The following is a 19,222-nucleotide window of genomic DNA, read 5'->3' as shown; positions in this document are numbered from 1 at the left end:
CACCTTGGACTATCTTTGATCGGACTTTATCTTGCACTAAACGTTATTCACGTGGTTCCCTTTGTCATGTACCTGTACACTGTGGATTGCAGGATTGTAATCGTGTATTGTCTTTCTGCTGATTGATTAGCACACAACAAAAGCTTGTCACTGTACCTTGTCACTTAAGCTTGTCACTTAAACTCCAACTCAAATTCAAAGCCAGGAGCTGGTCGCAGCATTAAAGCTGGGAACTACAACTTGCCACACGCAGGGGAAATCGTCACCATTCTGTGCGTTTATTGACAGATTTCCCAATGGAGTTTTGTTTTGCCCAGTGGGTGGCTCTTTAGTTTAGTTTAGAGATACAGCGCGAAACAGGCCCTTCGGCCCACTGGGTCCGTGCCAACCAGCGATCCCCGTACATTTACACTACCCTACGCACACTAGGGACAGTTTACATTTACACCAAGCCCAATTAACCTACAAACCTGTACGTCTTTGGAGTGTGGGAGGAGACCGGAGATCCTGGAGGAAACCCACGCGGCACACAGGGAGGAGGTACAAACTCCATACAGACAGCGCCCGTAGTCAGGATGGAACCCGGGTCTCTGGCGCTGTGAGGCAGCGGTTCTATCTCCACCCCACCGTGCCGCCCTTATTCTAACCTATTGTGTCGCTCCCCGCAGACGGCAGAGATTGCCCTGGCTAACCTGAAGAGTAAATATGAAAACGAGAAAACCATGGTGACTGAGACGATGATGAAACTGCGAAACGAACTCAAGGCCCTGAAGGAGGATGCGGCCACCTTCTCATCGTTACGCGCCATGTTTGCCACCAGGTGAGAACCCCTTGCCCTTCCTGACTGTTGACGTTCGGACATTTTAATAACTTTGCTGCAAGAGAACCGAGTCCAATATTTATACTGAAGAGAACCCGTTACTCATTGTTGCCAGTGTTTAGACATCCAGCGTGAACACAGGCCCTTCAGCCCAGCGCATCCAGGCCGACCATTGATCACCCATTCAGTCTAGTTCTATGTTATCCCACTTTCTCATCCACCCCCGACACACAAGGGGCAATTTACAGAGGCCAATTAACCTACAAACCCGCACGTCTTTGGGGAGTGGGAAGAAACCGGAGCGCCCGTTATTCCATTTTCTTATCCACTCCCTACACACTGGAAATGGGAGAAAGACGCAAAATGCTGGAGTAACTCAGCGGGTCAGGCAGCATCTCTGGAGAAAAGGAATGGGTGACGTTTCGGGTCGAGACCCGTCTTCAGACTGAGAGTCGGGGGAAAGGAAAAGGGGAGATATAGATGGTGATGGAGAGAGATATAGAACAAATGAGTGGAAGATATGCAAAAAAAGTGACGATGATAAAGGAAACAGACCATTGTCAGCTGTGGCCTAGCTGAAAATGAGTTACAGACAATAAGACTCAACATTGACTTTGAAGCTGGTACAACTTGGGTGGGGGAGGGATGGAGAGAAATCTGAACCAGCATGGAGGTTGAGTAGACAAAGAGATGGTGAGTCCTGCAGCCACACAACATGGCCCAAAGTGGTGTTGGTATTGATATTGGTTCATTAAAGTTACATGGCTGGTCACTTGATGGAGAACTGATTGGAAGATACAGCATGAAAACAGGCCCGATGGCCCACTGAGCCAACACCAACCATTGACCTTCCATTCCACTAGTTCAGTGTAATCCCACTGAGGGCGTGCAGCGTAGGTTTACTAGGTTAATTCCCAGAATGGCGGGACTGTCGTATGTTGAAAGACTGAAGCGACTAGGCTTGTATACACTGGAATTTAGAAGGATGAGAGGAGATCTTATCGAAACGTATACGATTATTAAGGGGTTGGACACGTTAGAGGCAGGAAACATGTTCCCAATGTTGGGGGAGTCCAGAACAAGGGGCCACAGTTTAAGAATAAGGGGTAGGCCAGTTAGAACTGAGATGAGGAAAAGCTTTTTCAGTCGGGGAGTTGTAAATCTGTGGAATTCTCTGCCTCAGAAGGCAGTGGAGGCCAATTCTCTGAATGCATTCAAGCGAGAGCTAGATAGAGCTCTTCAGGATAGCGGAGTCAGGGGGTATGGGGAGAAGGCAGGAACGGGGTACTGATTGAGAATGATCAGCCATGATCACATTGAATGGCGGTGCTGGCTCGAAGGGCCGAATGGCCTCCTCCTGCACCTATTGTCTATTGTCTGTTGCATCCATCTCGCACACACCAGGGGCAATTTTACCCGTTGGAGAAACCAGCATCTGCAGTTCCTTGTTTCTACATAAAGGTATCATGCGTGCTTACATTTAAACATCATCAGTCTTGGCTGGCCCAAAGGATTACAGTTGATGGCAAATAATTCAAGGTATTTTCTGCTTAGTTGGTGAAACACTAAGGTACAGGTGCCATTGCAATCCACTGACTGGCACATTAGTTTCCAATTTGTCTGGTGTGTATTGTGATTAGCAAATTCAATGATCAATAATGACAATTAAAAATCTCAATCCTTGCCCTTGGGGATCCTACTAATGGGGACTCTACTAATGTGAACTCACAGTTACTACGCCTCTTTAGCTCTTCCTTATATAATATATCGTAAGTGCCTTTGCCAATTTTTACTTTATAAAGTTATGTGAGTAAAGTTGATGCAGTAAAATATTCTTAATTGGAATTCCCGTCACCAAGAATTAACTTTCCTTGTTGCCAGATTACCAACGTACACGCAGCTCACGGCGCCAGAGATCCAGGTTCAATCCTGACCTCGGGTGCTGTCTGTGGGGAGTTTGCACCTTCTCCCTGCGACCGCCTGGGATTCCCTTGGGAGCTCCCGCTTCCTCCCACATCCCAAAGACGTGCGGGTTTGTAGGTTAATTGGCCTTTGTAAAAATTGCCCCTGGTGTGTAGGGAGTGGATGCGAAAGTGGGATAACATAGAAACTACCGTGAAGGGTGACCGATGGTCGGCATGGACTCGGTGGGCTGAAGGGCCAGTTTCCATGCTGTATTTCTTGTGGGTTTGGAGGTTAATCGGCCTCTGTAAAATTGCCCCTAGTGTGTAGGGAGTGGATGTGAAAGTGGGATAACAGAGAACTAGTGTGAACGTGTGACCACTGGTCGGCGTAGATTCAACGGGCCTGTATCTCAGTTTAGTTTATTATCACGTGTACCGAGGTACAGTGAAAAGCTTTTTGTTGCGGGCTAACCAGTCTAAAGTCTCTAAAGAGGGGCGGCACGGTAGCGCAGCGGTAGAGTTGCTGCTTTACAGCGAATGCAGCGCCGGAGACTCAGGTTCGATCCTGACTACGGGTGCTGCACTGTAAGGAGTTTGTACGTTCTCCCCGTGACCTGCGTGGGTTTTCTCCGAGATCTTCGGTTTCCTCCCACACTCCAAAGACGTACAGGTATGTAGGTTAATTGGCTGGGTAAATGTAAAAATTGTCCCTAGTGGGTGTAGGATAGTGTTAATGTATGGGGATCGCTGGGCGGCACGGACTTGGTGGGCCGAAAAGGCCTGTTTCCGGCTGTATATATATGATATGATATGATATGAGAGGGAGTACGGTATTAGTTGGGAAACATAAAAAGCACAATTAAAAGATTTCTGTGAGATTGAATGTAATGAATGATTAAGCACTGACTATTACTAAAAATACTGCAGCGTTTTAAAGGGAGACTTGGGTCAATGAGTTTGCGGCGCTGTTATCAAGCAGTTGCCTACAAACCTTGACCCTTCATTTCCCGGCTGGTAAGTTAGTGACCTCCTGACACCAAGTGGAAAACAGATCCTTCTCCAGAGGGAAGAGACAATAAGTGTCAAATGATGTAGAGTAGTGTTCTCACGCCAGGCAGTAACCACCTTGGACGGACAGTTCCAATGATATGGATCACATGCAGTTAGAGAAGAGCGGCACGGTGGCGCAGCGGTAGAGTTGCTGCCTTACAACGAATGCAGCGCTGGAGACCCGGGTTCGATCCCGACTACGGGAGCTGCCTGTATGGAGTTTGTACGTTCTCCCCGTGACTCGCGTGGGTTTTCCCCGAGATCTTCGGCTTCCTCTCACACTCTTAAAGACGTACAGGTATGTACGTACAGGTATATTGGCTTGGTGTAAATGTAAATTGTCCCTAGTGTGTGTAGGATAGTTAATATGCGGGGATCACTGGTCGGCGCGGACTCGGTGGGACGAAGGGCCTGTTTCCGCGCAGCATCTCTAAACTAAACTAAATTAGTTCATCCTGGGGCCATGTTCAGTACGGACATTGTGGGCCGAAGGGCCTGGTCCTGCACCGTACTGTTCTCTGTTGTATGTTTGTACTGTGGCATCAGTAGTGTTTTCGTTTTTCGTATTGTTGTTTGTTTGGTATTGTTTGTGTTGTATATATTATTATTGTAATAATTGATTACATTTATTTCTGTTAAAAAAAAAGTCGTGTTTTAGTTTTAGAGATACAGTGTGAAAACAGGCCATTCGGCCCATCGAGTCTGCACCCACCAGCGATTTCCCCCCTCCCGTACACTAGCACATTCCTACACACACTAGCGACAATTTTCAGAAACCTATTAACCTACAAACCCGCACGTCTTTGGAATGTGGGAGGAAACTGGAGCACCTGGAGAAAACCCACGCGGTCACAGGGAGAACGTTTCGATGCCTGTTTTGTGTGTGTATGTGTTTGGAGGCAGAGGTGGAGCCTATTGTAAAAAGATATCTTTAGCAAAATAATAGAGCAAAGTGAATTACACTAAAAAGCTAGTGGGCCATGAGTGATTGCAGGGAAATATTAGATCTTAAATCCATTAAGAACAATAGCTTTCATTTATAAACAGCTTCCGTAATCCAGAGAAGCTTCTCAGGAAATACAATCGGAAAAAAAGCGATATTGATCCAAACGAGATGGTACTGAGAGGAGGAAGCAAGTGGTTTGAGGTGTGGAGTCTTACTCCCCAAGCTGCAACTTTGTTTAGTTTAGTTTAAGTTTAGAGATACAGTGCGAAATCAGGCCCTTCGGCCCACCGAGACCGCGCCGACCAGCGATCCCCGCACACTAACACTACTAACACTACACACACACACTAGGGACAATTTACATTTTTACCAAGCCAATTACCCTACAAACCTGTATGAATTTGGTGTGTGGGAGGAAACCGAAGACCTCGGAGAAAACCCAGGCAGGTCACGGGGAGAACGTACAAACTCCGTACAGACCGCGCTCGTAGTCAGGATCGAACCCAGGTCTCTGGCGCTGTGAGGCAGCAACTCTACCGCTGCGCCACCGTGCCTGTCCAAGCTAAAAGAGGGGGAGGGTCAGAAGAGGGTGGTTAGTGAAGTCCAGAATACGTTCTGAATGAGAAAGGTTGGCAGAAGGTGAAAAGTCAAATCGTCATGGTTGAAGAAGTTTGGATGTAACTCTAAACCTGGCGTCGTTTTTTGTATTTCCACATCACATTCCCCTTCCCTTGCCATTCATTTCTCAATAACTTTCAAGCTCGTTAATGCTGCAGACTCTTGCCAGAGTTTCAGTTTAGTTTATTGTCACGTGTACTGAGGTACAGTGAAAAGCTTTTGTGTGCTAACCAGTCAGCGGAAATACAATACACAAATGAATGAATGAATGAATGAATGAATGAATGAATGAATGAATGAATGAATGAATGAATACTTTATTGTCACATGTGACAAGGCACAATGAAATTCTTTGCTTTGAGTACCCAAGGTATGCAAATAGTCGCCACCTATAGGGCACTGACTAAGTTACAAAGTGTTTATTCACAAAATGCTGGAGTAACTCAGCAGGTCAGGCAGCATCTCAGGAGAGAAGGAATGGGCAATGTTTCGGGTCGAGACCCTTCTTCAGACTGATGTCAGGGGGGCTGGTCAAAGGAAGGATATAGGTGGAGACAGGAAGACAGTGGGAGATCTGGGAAGGGGGAGGGGAAGAGAGGGACAGAGGAACTATCTAAAGTTGGAGAAGTCGATGTTCATACCACTGGGCTGCAAGCTGCCCAGGCGAAATATGAGGTGCTGTTCCTCCAATTTCCGGTGGGCCTCACTAAGGCACTGGAGGAGGCCCATGACAGAAAGGTCAGACTGGGAATGGGAGGGGGAGTTGAAGTGCTCAGCCACCGGGAGATCAGATTGGTTAACGCGGACCGAGCGGAGGTGTTGAGCGAAGCGATTGCCGAGCCTGCGTTTGGTTTCGCCGATGTAAATAAGTATTCTGTGCCAGGTCCCCCTTTGTTCTCCCACCCTCCCTCCCTGATTACAATCGAGCCATTTACAGTCCAGGCGCTCCTCAGCTTCCGATGGGGTTCTGTTCCGAGAAACCCATGGCAAACCGAAAATATTGCACGTCGAAATGCATTGAATGCACGTGACCACGTGGCCGGAAGCGAGCTGCGGCTCGCTACATGTCGCTGCCGTCTGCACCATTGCAAAGTCGAAATATCTCAAGTCCAACCATCGTAAGCCGGGATGCATCTGTATAGGTACATGGTAAGGGAATCACATTTCTCTCCCGTCCCATTGCGCAGATCCAACAGTACCTTGCGGTGAATTTTCTTTCTCCTCCGTTCTGTCTCTGCTCAGTGAATCCACACCAGCAGCTTCTTTGTGCAACCCTTGTGAACAAAAATCCCCGATAACCCTGGCTTTGCCCTTGGCGGCTTATCCATTATTTATCAGAAATTAATCAATATCTGCCAGCTACTTCATCAGATTTCCAGAGTTTATATTCCAGCTGCAGCGGATTTGATTCCAAGGCTTTCTGTGCCTTGCGGTTAGTTAGGTTATATTGATGTTACATTTGGACGATATTACCAGCCACAGTGGTGCTCAGCTAAATGTCCACGGGTAATTCTTCCAATTGATTAGCATGTTACACAGTTATACAGAGTACGTTGTATGGTGGTCTATTGGCTTGATCATGCTCAAGTCTAATCTCAATCAATGACGAGCCACTTAATCAATCAGTGAAGACACTATAATTGACTATTTGACTAAAAGGGGAAAATAAACAACCTACCTGACATGGAAACATACTGAAGCAAAGGCCCAGTGGGACATTGTGCCAACATGCACTAAACCTGCACGAAAAGACCGCTGAGAGAGCTAAACCTATGTAAGAACAAAGGCTGATCATTCTGAGATAACTGGCTTACTTCCTGACACCCAAAACATCTCTGTGCTGGAAGGAACTGCAGATACTGGACTAGACCGAAGATAGACATAAAACGCTGGAGTAACTCAGTGGGTCAGGCAGCATCTCTGGAGAAAAGGAATGGGTGGCGTTTCGGATCGAGATCCTACTTCAGACTGAGACTGAAGACTCAAGCCTGAAGAAGGGTCTTGACCCAAAACGTCACCCGGAACTCTCTAGATCATCTACGAAACCCAAGCTGGGAGTGACAGAATATACACTGCATGTATGGTTGAGTGCAGATCCAACAACTATGAGGGAGCTGAACACAATCCAGGCAACTGCACACACTTTATTGGCAGTCATGAGATGGTCACTCCCTCTTTCCCAGTGCATTGTGGCCTCACTTTGTACTATCTACAAGATGCACTTTGCCAAGGCTTTAGTTTAGTTTAGAGATACAGCACGGAAACAGGCCCCTCGGCCCACTGAGTCCATGCTGACCATTGATCACCCATTCACACAAGTTCTATGCTAACCCACTATCTCATCCACTCCCTACACACTAGGGACGATTTACAGAGGTTACAAACCTGCGCGTACTTTGGGATGGGGTAGGAAACCGGAGCACCCGGAGGAGACCCACGTGGTCACCGGGAGAACGTGCAAACTCCACACTGACAGCATGTGAGGTTAGGATCGTGCCCAGATCGCTGGCGCTGTGAGGCAGTGGCTCCACCCGCTTCGTCACTGTTTGCCGTCCAACCCAAAAGCGAAATATCTTCAACCTAAAACGACAAGCTCCTCTGCTAGACTTTGACAGTCGGGGCAAGGGAGCATGCAGTCCCTTCAATGTTACCTGATTCACAATCCGTGCTGGTGCCCCTCCAACTGCACCATGAAGCTCTCTTCATTGCATTGCATTAAGCGGTTCACCCCTCCGTCAGCCCAGGGACAATTAAAATAAACCATAGACGCTCAGCATTAGCTCACACCTTCCAGGATAGGAAGCAAGAAAGGTGACAATGAAAGCTGCAATGGTAATACTACTTTTCAGAACTGGCCATTTGAAGAGGTGCGATCCTCATTACAAAGTCTCTGCCAAAGCTTTCTCATTTTTGATGCAGACACTTAAAGCAAAGAGATAAATCTCACGACGGCATCACTTAGGTTTGACACCATCGTGGCAAATTGTGCTAAAGGTTTCTCTTCCACGGCTTTGTGTTCGGTTCCGCTTTGCTTTCTGGACGTACCTTTGGAATGGAGACGAGGAGGCATTTATTTAGCCGGTGAATCTGTGCAACTCTGTGGAGGCCGAGTCGTTGTGTGTTTTTAAAGGGAAGATTGCTAGGTTCTTGATCAGTAAAGGCATCAGAGGTTACGGGGAGAAAGCAGGAGAATGGGGTAGGGAGGGAAAGATAGATCAGCCATGATGGAATGGAGGAGCAAACTCAATGGACCGAATTGCCTAATTCTGCTCCATGGCCTTGTGGCCTTATTGTCTTTTTATCAGGTAGATAAGAACTTTGATGAGTAAAGGCTTGTGTTGCCAGATCCACTACAATGTTTTAAAATATAAATTGCAGGTGGAAACAGGTAGCTAATGGTGTATGGATGAAAACAGAACTAACCCTCTTGTTATCAGTGAATGGTTAAGGGGATGTGATGGTCTCCATCACAGGCTGCCATCCATTCCATGATTTTCCTACCCCCAGTCCCCACCCACCCCTCTCCTCTCTACTTTCACTGAAGAAGGATCTCGACCCGAAACGCCAGCCATCCTTTTTCTCCAGCTGACCTGTTGATTCTATCATCTATCCATGATTTGGTTTTGTGGTTCCCAGCCTCTTAAAAATGCAAAGTTTTAAACAGTTATAATGGTGAAGGAAGGAGATCCAGCTTTCAGTCTGGGCTGGGAGGGGCGAATGGCCTACTCCTGCACCTATTGTCCATTGTTAGTCTGGGCTGGGAGGGCCGAATGGCCTACTCCTGCACCTATTGTCTATTGTTAGTCTGGGCTAGGAGGGGCGAATGGCCTACTCCTGCACCTATTGTCTATTGTTAGTCTGGGCTAGGAGGGGCGAATGGCCTACTCCTGCACCTATTGTCTATTGTTAGTCTGGGCTGGGAGGGGCGAATGGCCTACTCCTGCATCTATTGTCAGTCTGGGCTGGGAGGGGCGAATGGCCTACTCCTGCACCTATTGTCTATTGTTAGTCTGGGCTGGGAGGGGCGAATGGCCTACTCCTGCATCTATTGTTAGTCAAGGCTGGGAGGGGCGAATGGCCTACTCCTGCACCTATTGTCTATAGTTAGTCAAGGTTGGGAGGGCTGCAACAAGCTGTAGGTGATCACTATTCATAAGACTTACCTCCTGAGTTTCTCCTTGGTGATTCAGGATGAATGTTGATGATGTTCCTCATGAAACCTGCAGTTGGATGGGTCAAAGAGTAAAAAATCGGCAGGAACAAAACCACTTTCAGATAGGCACCTGGAGTGCAAGGGCCAGAGGGATATTGGCCATGCACAAGGGCCAGAGGGATATTGGCCATGCACAAGGGCCAGAGGGATATTGGCCATGCACAAGGGCCAGAGGGATATTGGCCATGCACAAGGGCCAGAGGGATATTGGCCATGCACAAGCCAATTAGATCAATTTAATTTGGCATCATGTTCGCCACAAACATAGAACACACCCGTTCCTGTGCTGTGTTCTATGTTCAACAAGGAACTGCAGATGCTGGTTTACAAAAGAAGACACAAAGTGCTGGAGAAACTGAGCGGGTCAGGCTGCATCTCTGGAGGACAGGGATAGGTGACATGTTTGGTCGGGACGCTTCTTCAAACTGGTTGTAGTGGAGTGGAGGGGGGGAGGGGGGAGAGAGAAGGTTGTAGGCAGAACAAAGCCTGGTGAGTGATAGGTGGATACAGGTTAGGAGGTAGGGGAGGCCATCAGATTGGAAGATGGGTTCCAAAAGCGTGCGGGTGTCTGACTGCTTGGTCTCTTCAACCTCGAGGCTGGTTAATCTGTGGAATTCATTGCCACAGAAGGTTGTGGAGGCCGTCAATGGACATCATTAAGGCGGAGAGAGATAGATTGTTGATTAGTATGGGTGTCAGGGGTCAATGGGAGGAAGGTGGAGAATGGGGTTGAGAGGGAAAGATAGGTCAGCCATGATTGAATGGCGGAGTAGGCTTGAGAGGCCGAATGGCCTAATTCTTCTCCTATACCACGTGAACTTATGAACTAGTAAGGGTGAGAGTGGACAATGCTAAGCAAAGTATTGTTTACGAACCTACTTAAGGAGTCCTTGGCTTGTAGTCACTTGATGGGCCGAATGGCCTAATTCTGCTCCTGTAACGCGTGACCTTGTGCTCCCGCAGATGTGATGAGTACGTGACGCAGTTGGACGACATGCAGCGGCAGCTGGCAGCGGCGGAGGACGAGAAGAAGACGCTGAACTCTCTGCTGCGTATGGCCATCCAGCAGAAGCTGGCCCTCACCCAGCGACTGGAGGACCTGGAGTTCGACCACGAGCAGTCCTGGCGTGGCAGGACCAAGCTGGGCAAGGTCAAAGTCAGCAGCCCTAAAGTAAGTGTGGACCCCGAGGCTGGCAGCATACCGTTCCCCGCTGCCATTGACATCCTGACTCTGATTAACCAGGGGTCGGAGCAGTGAGCCAAGGTCAGCCCGGTCTACAGTGGTGCTTTAAGGACGGGGCCATGCAGTGACATGGCTAGGACATTATCAATCCAGAGCAAAAGAGCCTTTGATCACAAACAACCAAATGGAAATAATGCTGCAACATTCCTCATCAAGAGGCCTAATTGTTCCACATCTTTAATTTTCCATAACCTGATATTTGTGCTTTTGTTTTACATTAGTACATTATTTTAATGGAACGTGTGAGAGCTTTCAGGAGGACAGTGAGGTTTAATTTTGCTTAACCCCAAAAGCATTTGCAGTTGGCAAGAGTTTGTATTAAACGCTGGCTGGGGAGTGGCTGTGCAGCTGCAACGTACAACATGCAGTGACCATCTCTGAAGGTCTCTGCTCTCTGATACCAATGTTATCCAAAGGCAAGTCTTTGGTCGCGCACTCACAGTGGAGAAGGGTCATACTTAGTAACAGCTGACAGAAAGCACGCGTGCCGAGTTTATTCATTCCCCGACTCCGACCCTTTCCTGTTTTAAGAGTGAAGAAGTGGGTGGAAAGGGAAGGGAAGGAGGGACCTGGTGACATCACCGTGTCAAAGTGCCATTAACCCCCAACAAACACACAGTTGCTCTCTCTGCACAGCAACGCCTCCTTAAAAATCTACCTATCTGCGTTTAATCCAATTAATTTGGAAAGAAACATGGTCCAGGCTGCAGATTTCCCTGTGACTGATGAGGTTTGAAAAATCGTCCTGGTCAGGACTGGAATCAATGTTAGACATTCAGAACAGAACAGATCACATGCAGTCGAAGATATAGAGGCCGAGCGATAGAGTCTGGAAAACAACTGTGCCCTGTTTGAAAAATAGGATCTTTAAAGTATTAAAAACCCTTTTCGGAGGCATTAAGCCATAAAGAATGATTTATTAACTGGAGCTGGGAGCTGCGTTGTAACACTATAAATCCCTCTGGTGAGTTCTGAAAATAGTATCAACCATCAATGGTCCCAGAGTGAGATATCATTCCCTCATAAACCAGCAAAGAAAATGTACCCCCTAACACGGTACTTAGCACATTTGCCTCCGTGTTAAACATTACTTTGTATGTATCTTACATTTTAAGTTTATTTGCGTTTGCAAACTCTTTTTTTTATGCTCCAACTCAGTTCTTGTAACGAGTACAGTGGTAATTTCAGGTGGAGTTGCATCGGGAAATTTGAGGTGTTCGTAACAAGGTTAATAATTAAGGGGGATGTTCATTCTGTTTTGGTGTTGAATCAATAATATACAGTGACATTGGGAGAAATAGGTCACGCGGTGATACAAGATGGTTATATGGAGATGGTCATGTGCAGAAACTAACGAGGGGAAATAGTTAGCAGTTTCAATATTGTGGAATGAATCAGGATTAATTCATAACCTTGTGGGAAAGGAAGATATGGAGTCATGGACACAGAATCAGGGATCAGCCATTTAAAGACAGAGTTGAGATTTCTTTCCTGGAACGATTATTTATGAGTCTTTTTGAACCCTCTGCTCCAATGACATGGCTTGCTTGATGTTGTACTCAAAGAGAATTGAGTGATGTGGAGATGGGGCAGATGGTTGGAACTGAGTAGAAGGTCAACCATGTTCTTCGAGTCACAGAGTGATAGAGTGTGGAAACAGGCCCTTTGGGCCAATTTGCCCACACCGTCCAACATGTCCCATCTACACTAGTCCCACTTGGCTGCATTTGGCCCATATCCCTCTAAAGCTGTCCTATCCATCCATGTACCTGCCTAATTGTTTCTTTAACATTGCGAGGGTCCCTGCATTTTCTTCAACAGCAGAGTGAGGTCAGGACATGGAACGACCTACATTGCTCTGAAATCCACATACTGCAAAAACGGCTGGAGTCCTAAGAAAGGTTCCGACCTGAAACATCACCTGTCTATAAGTTACCTGGAGATGCCTCCTGAGTTGCTCCAGCACTTTGTGTCTCTTTTTGCAGGAAACCTTTGTCTGATTTCTATTCCTTCTGATACTTTGAATTTATTCTTAGTGAAAGTATTTTTCTTATTTTGCGAAGAACTAAAGAAACAGGAGCAAGAGTAGATCACATGATCTGAATTTTGCCCACAACTCCATTTTCTTACCTCATCCCCACAACTCTTGCTTCCTCTGCAGTCGACATTCCATTCAGGGATTTGCCACGCATTCCGGAAAAGGAGTTTCTCCTTCTTTCACTCTTCAGTGGTTGACGGCTTCTCCTGAAACTCCTCCCTTCTACAGGCTCCCACCATGGAAACCTTCCTCACTGCGTCAACCCTGGCTGTGATCCCCTGAGCACTGGCCTGTATCAATGGCATTTCAGAGGCTTTTAGACAGGCACATAGAAGTGGAGAGATCAACGATTCAATGGTGCTTTTATTGTCATATGTACAAAGTGCTAACACGGTGAAATGTATTATCTCACAAACAATCCAGTAGACTATTGCCATACTCCCAATCCCCGATTAGCAAGTGTACAGAAATAGCCCACTGAGCCCACATGCAAGAGGCAGCATGTTTTGTGACCATTTTCCAGTTCGTATGAGTGGTGCCTGTTCCGGACAAGTCCCAGGCTGTTTTGGGCCTCCAGCCATCGCCTTCCTTGTACGCCACGCCCCTCTCCTCGCTCATCCATCTTTGTTGGGCCGGGGGTGGGGTGCCTCCTATGAGGGTGTGTTAGGCCAGCCCCCGGTTCCCTCTCCTCTCCTATCCTCCTCGCCCCTCGCGTCCGTCGTCACCGGCTGCATCCTCCCGCTCTTTGGTCTTCGGGGGACGAGCAGGGGCTGGCACAGCAGCCTCCCCCCCCACCCCCTACCTGGACCATGTACAGGTAGTCGAGACCAGTTTAACTTGGCATCATGTTCGGTACAAACATTGTGGGCCGAAAGGCCCCGTTCCTGTGCTGTACTGTTCTATCACATCGTTGCTCATTATTCTGAACCGCGATGAGAACATCCTGCTCATACCTATCCTCCCCCATGCCAGCATCAAGCCTGTGAACTTCGGTAGCAGGTCCATCCTTCTTTAAATAAGGAGACCTAAGCTGAACGCAGCCATGTAGAGTGTTAGCAAGATTCCCCTTCTTTTGTATCAAAACCTACCATTCCATTTACCTGGTCTACCTGATGGTTGTCTTTGTACACTGCCATTTAATACAAACACACCGTTTAACTAATACTTTGCATCTTAGTTTAGTTTAGTTTAAAGATACAGCACGGAAACAGGCCCTTCGGCCCACCGAGTCCACACCGACCAGCGATCCCCGCACATTAACGCTATGCTACACACACTAGGGACAATTTTCACATACACCAAGCCAATTAACCTACAAACCTGTATGTCTTTGGAGTGTGGGAGGAAACCGAAGAACTATGAGAAAACCAATGCAGGTCCCAGGGAGAACGTACAAACCCCGTACAGACAGCACCCGTAGTCAGGATCCACCCCGGGTCTATGGCACTGTAAGATTCAAGATTCAAGATTCAAGATTCAAGATAGCTTTATTTGTCATCCAATATTGGACGAAATTCAGTCACCCACAGTCCAACAATAAAAGCATTAAATAAGCATTAAAATTACACAACCCCAAAAAACCCCCCAAAACACAGCCCAACAATAAAAGCATTAAATAGGCATTCAAATTACCCAACCCCAAAAACACACAAAAAAAGAAACATCCATCAAAGAAACATCCATCACAGTGAGTCTCCTCCAGTCCTCTCTCTCCTCACTGTGATGGAAGGCCACAATGTCTTTCCCTTCTCCCGCTGTCCTCGCCCGCGGTCAGGTTGTTGTGGTTGTAGGCCGCGCCGGACGGTCCACTGCGGGCCAAGCCCAAGGCGCGTCGCGTCGCGTCGCAGCCGCTCCCGCAGCCTCCGAAGACGGCCGGCTCCGGTGATGGTAAGTCCGATCCGCGGGCTCTGCGAACCAGAGCCCTGGAGGCCGCCAGCAACTCTACCGCTGCCCCACTGCGCCGCCCTTTAATCTTCCTACCAGTTTTCTTCATTAAACTCCATCCCTTTAAGCAATCGCTTTATTTATCCGTATCGCTTTGCAGCGCCTTATAGCATTTGCAATGCTCAAGGTTAGATAATTTCCCCACCTACCCTTCAATAACACAGGTATAAAGAGCCACCACGAGAGGGCACTGGAAGCACTTTAATAGTATCTCAAATGGTGATGACATGCTTGTGGAATATTTACGCTTCATTTCCCCAGTCGTCAGTGAATCCTTTTTTTTTAATCAAATCTTCATTCCAACACTATTTTATATAAGTTCATAAGTGATAGGAGCAGAATTAGGCCATTCGGCCCATCAAGTCTACTCCTCCATTCAATCATGGTTGATCTGTCTTCCCTTCTGAACCCCATTCTGCTGCCTTCTCCCCATAAACCCCGGACTAACCAATATTAAATCTTTCATGAATTTAAAAAAAGAATTATAACTGATTTAGTGGCATTTTTAGTGCAGAGATACAGCTTGGAACAGGTCCTTTGGTCCACCAAGTTCCACACAAGTCCATCGAACACCCGTTCACACCAGTTCTATGTTACTCCACTTTCTCATCCACTCCCTACACACAATTTTATAGATGTTGATTAACCCACAAACCCGCATGCCTTTTGAATGTGGGAGGAAACCGGAGCACCCGGAGGAAACCCACGAGGTCACAGGGAGAACATGCAAGCTCCACACACACACACACACACACACAAACACACACACACACACACACACACACACACACACACACACACACACACACACACACACACACACACACACACACACACACACAAACACACACACACACACACACACACACACACACACACACACACAAACACAAACACACACACACACACACACACACACACACACACACACACACACACACACACACACACACACACACACACAAACACACACACACACACACACACACACACACACACAGCACCCAGGGTCAGGATCGAACCTGGGTCTTTTTTTTATCGAATCGTCATTCAAACACCATTTTGTATTACATTTTTCAAAAGATATCTTTTAAAAATTCTGATTGATTTAGTGTCACTTATTCCAGATGCTAAGATCAGAGGTGAGAAATATAATGCAACTCCATCTGTTGAGAGACCTGCCTTATAGAAGTGGTTCATTCTTTTCAAAGGCTGGGAGTGGGAGGGATGACTAAATATTTCAACATTTATCACTCTGCTAAATACTCTTTCAGAAGACTTGGTGTATGACATTAATCATTTCATGGTTATGGATTCCAGTACAATGATGTGCGCCCTAATAATTTCATGATTAACAAACTTGAATATGCATTCACTTAAATTAAAATATAGTCAAATCCCATGTTAAGAGGGGATATGTTCCTGAAAAACACCTTGCAAGTTGAGACAGTATTACTTCTGTGGAAAATTGGGGGACAGGTATTAAGACTTGATAAATTTACATTATAATAAAAGGATATTTGGACACAAAATAGTAAAATAATGAATAGCATCAAAACTTTCAAAGACACAAAGTGCTGGAGTAACTTAGTGGGTCAGGCAACAATAGACAATAGACAATAGGTGCAGGAGTAGGCCATTTGGCCCTTCGAGCCAGCACCACCATTCAATGTGATCATGGCTGATCATTCTCAATCAGTACCCCGTTCCTGCCTTCTCCCCATACCCCCTGACTCCGCTATCCTTAAAAGCTCTATCTAGCTCTCTCTTGAATGCATTCAGAGAACTGGCCTCCACTGCCTTCTGAGGCAGAGAATTCCACAGATTTACAACTCTCTGACTGAAAACGTTTTTCCTCATCTCCGTTCTAAATGGCCTACCCCTTATTCTTAAACTGTGGCCCCTGGTTCTGGACTCCCCCAACATTGGGAACATGTTTCCTGCCTCTAACGTGTCCAACACCTTAATAATCTTATACGTTTCGATAAGATCTCCTCTCATCCTTCTAAATTCCAGTGTATACAACCCCTTAATAATCTTACATGTTTCGATAAGATCCCCAACATCTCTGGAAGACATGGATAAGTGACGCTTTGGGTTGGGACCCTTCTTCAGACTCAAGACTCAGTTCTTTGTCTGAGAACCCAAAATGTCTTTCAGAGATGCTGCCTGACGCACTGCGTTACTCCAGCACTTTTTGTCTTTTTTTGTATACCAGTATCATCTGCAGTTCCTTGTGTCAGCACTGAAACCTGACTCACTAACTACAACCCTGACATTATAAATTGATTTCATTTGAAGAGGAAAACTTAGGCATGAAGGAGAAGGTGACCCTCGGCTGCTTTGCTGTCTTGGTTGGTTCCTTGTGGAGTTCTTGTAACATTGGTCGGCAAGTCTGTGCATCTTTTAAAGTTGAGACTCCTTTGAGTTGAGTCCAGTTTATTGTCACGTGTACCGAGGTACAGGGAAAAGCTTTTGTTGCGTGCTATCCAGTCAGCAGAAAGACAACACATGATTACAATCGAGTCATCCACAGTGTACAAGATACGTGATAAAGGAAAAAACGTGAATAATGTTTAGTGCAAGATTCCACGATGGGATCTGGTGTGCTGCTGCAAGTAGGAATTTCATTGTTCTGTCCGGAACACATGCCAATAAAACACTCTTGATTCTTGACTCTTGACTCTCGAATCCTCAATCTTTGTTCCAGTCCTCAGTCTTGCAGAGGATTTATCAAATGGCTGCAGCCCTAATGGGCAAGTTAGCACATTCTGAATACAGCAAAGTTCTAGTTTCCCTTGGAGATGCCAGGAATTGCATATGCTGGAATCTTGGGAAACATGATCACGTTTGTTATCATATATGAAACATCTGTCACATTATATAAAGTATGTTCATGAGTTGTAGGAGCAGGGGCATGCAGGGATCGCTGGTCAGTGCGGACTCGGTGGGACGAAGGGCCTGTTTCCGCGCTGGAACTTCTAAACTAAACTAAACTAAACAAACACCAATCTTTCTGACGAAAGGAAAATATCCATGGTGTTGTGAAATAGTTTTTCCACCACACTTTGTGGTCTGAGAATTTTCATCTGCAAGTTGGTGATCATAAATATTGGAAAATAACAGTAACAGCATTAACACACAACATTATTACTGAGAGGGGCAGCTGATTGAATCCTCTCCATTTTGTCAAGGAAGTCAATGGAAATATAAATCAGGAGGACTGAAATGTACAATCTCATGGTAGTCATAAAAATCTGCAGGTCATACAACGTCTCTGGAGAAAAGGAATAGGTAGACCCAAAATGCTGGAGTAACTCAGTGGGGCAGGCAGTATCTCTGGATAGGAATAGGTGACCTTTTGGGTCGAGACCCTTCTTCAGACAATCTCATCATTAACACAAAGCCATTTTCCCCAAGAGGAAGTGTTTGTTAGTCATTGTTTAAACATTGATGACTCTTGAGTGGTGCTAATATTGAGAATAATGTGGGATGCATCAGCATGGTGACTGTGTTGCAAAGTGTTGTTGTGGTGTTGATGGGGTGGGGTGGGGTGGGATGGGGACGGTTGAGTGTGTGGGATGGGTGAGTGGTTGCTGGTGATCCAACACTTGTATGCAATTCTGTTGTGTGTTCCTGGGATCCAATAATGTGCTGAACCCCAAGACCAGGGATTACATTAGATAGACACAAAATGCTGGAGCAACTCAGCAGGCTAGGCAGCATCTCTGGAGAAAAGGAATAGGTGACGTTTCAGACCGAGGCCCTTCTTCAGACTGATAGTCAGGGGAGAAGGAAACCTCAACCCCATCCTGTGCTGAGCTTTCCTCATCCCTGACTCTCAGTCTGAAGAAGGGTCTGGACCCAAAACATCACGTCTTCCTTTACTCCAGTGATGCTGCCTGTCTCGCTGAGTTACTCCAGCATTTTGTGCCTATCTTCGGTGTAAACAAGCACCTGCAGTCCCTTCCTCAACAGAGATTACATACTCCTGCCGTCATATTGAACACGTGTGTAGAATACTCTTGGAATAAATCAAATCCGTATTTTTTAAATGTTCCTGCTTTTCTTTCTGTGCTCTACCCCACTTCCTTCAGTTACGTCTCTGCTTTAATTTGTTCAGTTTACCTTTGTGTTTTTTGCTGACTGACGGTGAGACAATGCACTTCCACCACATAGCTCCTGGACTGGAACTTTAGTTTAGTTTAGTTTAGAGATACAGCGAGGAAACAGGCCCTTTGGCCCACCAAGTCCGCACCAACCAGCGATCCCCGCACACTAACACTATCCTATAAACACTCGGGACAATTTTACATTTACAGCCAATTAACCTACAAACCTATATGTCTTTGGAGTGCGGGAGGCAACCGAAGATCTCAGAGAAAACCCTTGCTGGGCATGGGGAGAATGTAGAAACTCCGTACAGACAGCACCCGTAGTCAGGAT

The 19,222-nt window shown here is 46.5% G+C and overlaps 1 protein-coding gene across 2 annotated transcripts in view; it reads left to right on the top strand.

The window, feature by feature from the left end:
- LOC144603532 (protein bicaudal D homolog 1-like) overlaps positions 1-19,222 on the top strand; it is a 159,180-nt gene that overhangs the window by 119,998 nt on the left and 19,960 nt on the right. For both annotated transcript variants that reach the window (XM_078416859.1, XM_078416858.1), the window contains exons 6-7: positions 669-820; positions 10,515-10,722. In XM_078416859.1, the coding sequence (XP_078272985.1) occupies positions 669-820; positions 10,515-10,722 (360 nt within the window). The remainder of the gene's footprint in view (positions 1-668; positions 821-10,514; positions 10,723-19,222) is intronic.

The sequence above is a fragment of the Rhinoraja longicauda genome, chromosome 20 (assembly GCF_053455715.1).
Source record: "Rhinoraja longicauda isolate Sanriku21f chromosome 20, sRhiLon1.1, whole genome shotgun sequence".
NCBI classification, from domain to species: domain Eukaryota; kingdom Metazoa; phylum Chordata; class Chondrichthyes; order Rajiformes; family Arhynchobatidae; genus Rhinoraja; species Rhinoraja longicauda.
Note: the sequence above shows the minus strand (reverse complement) of the source record. Positions and strands in the feature narration are given on the sequence as shown.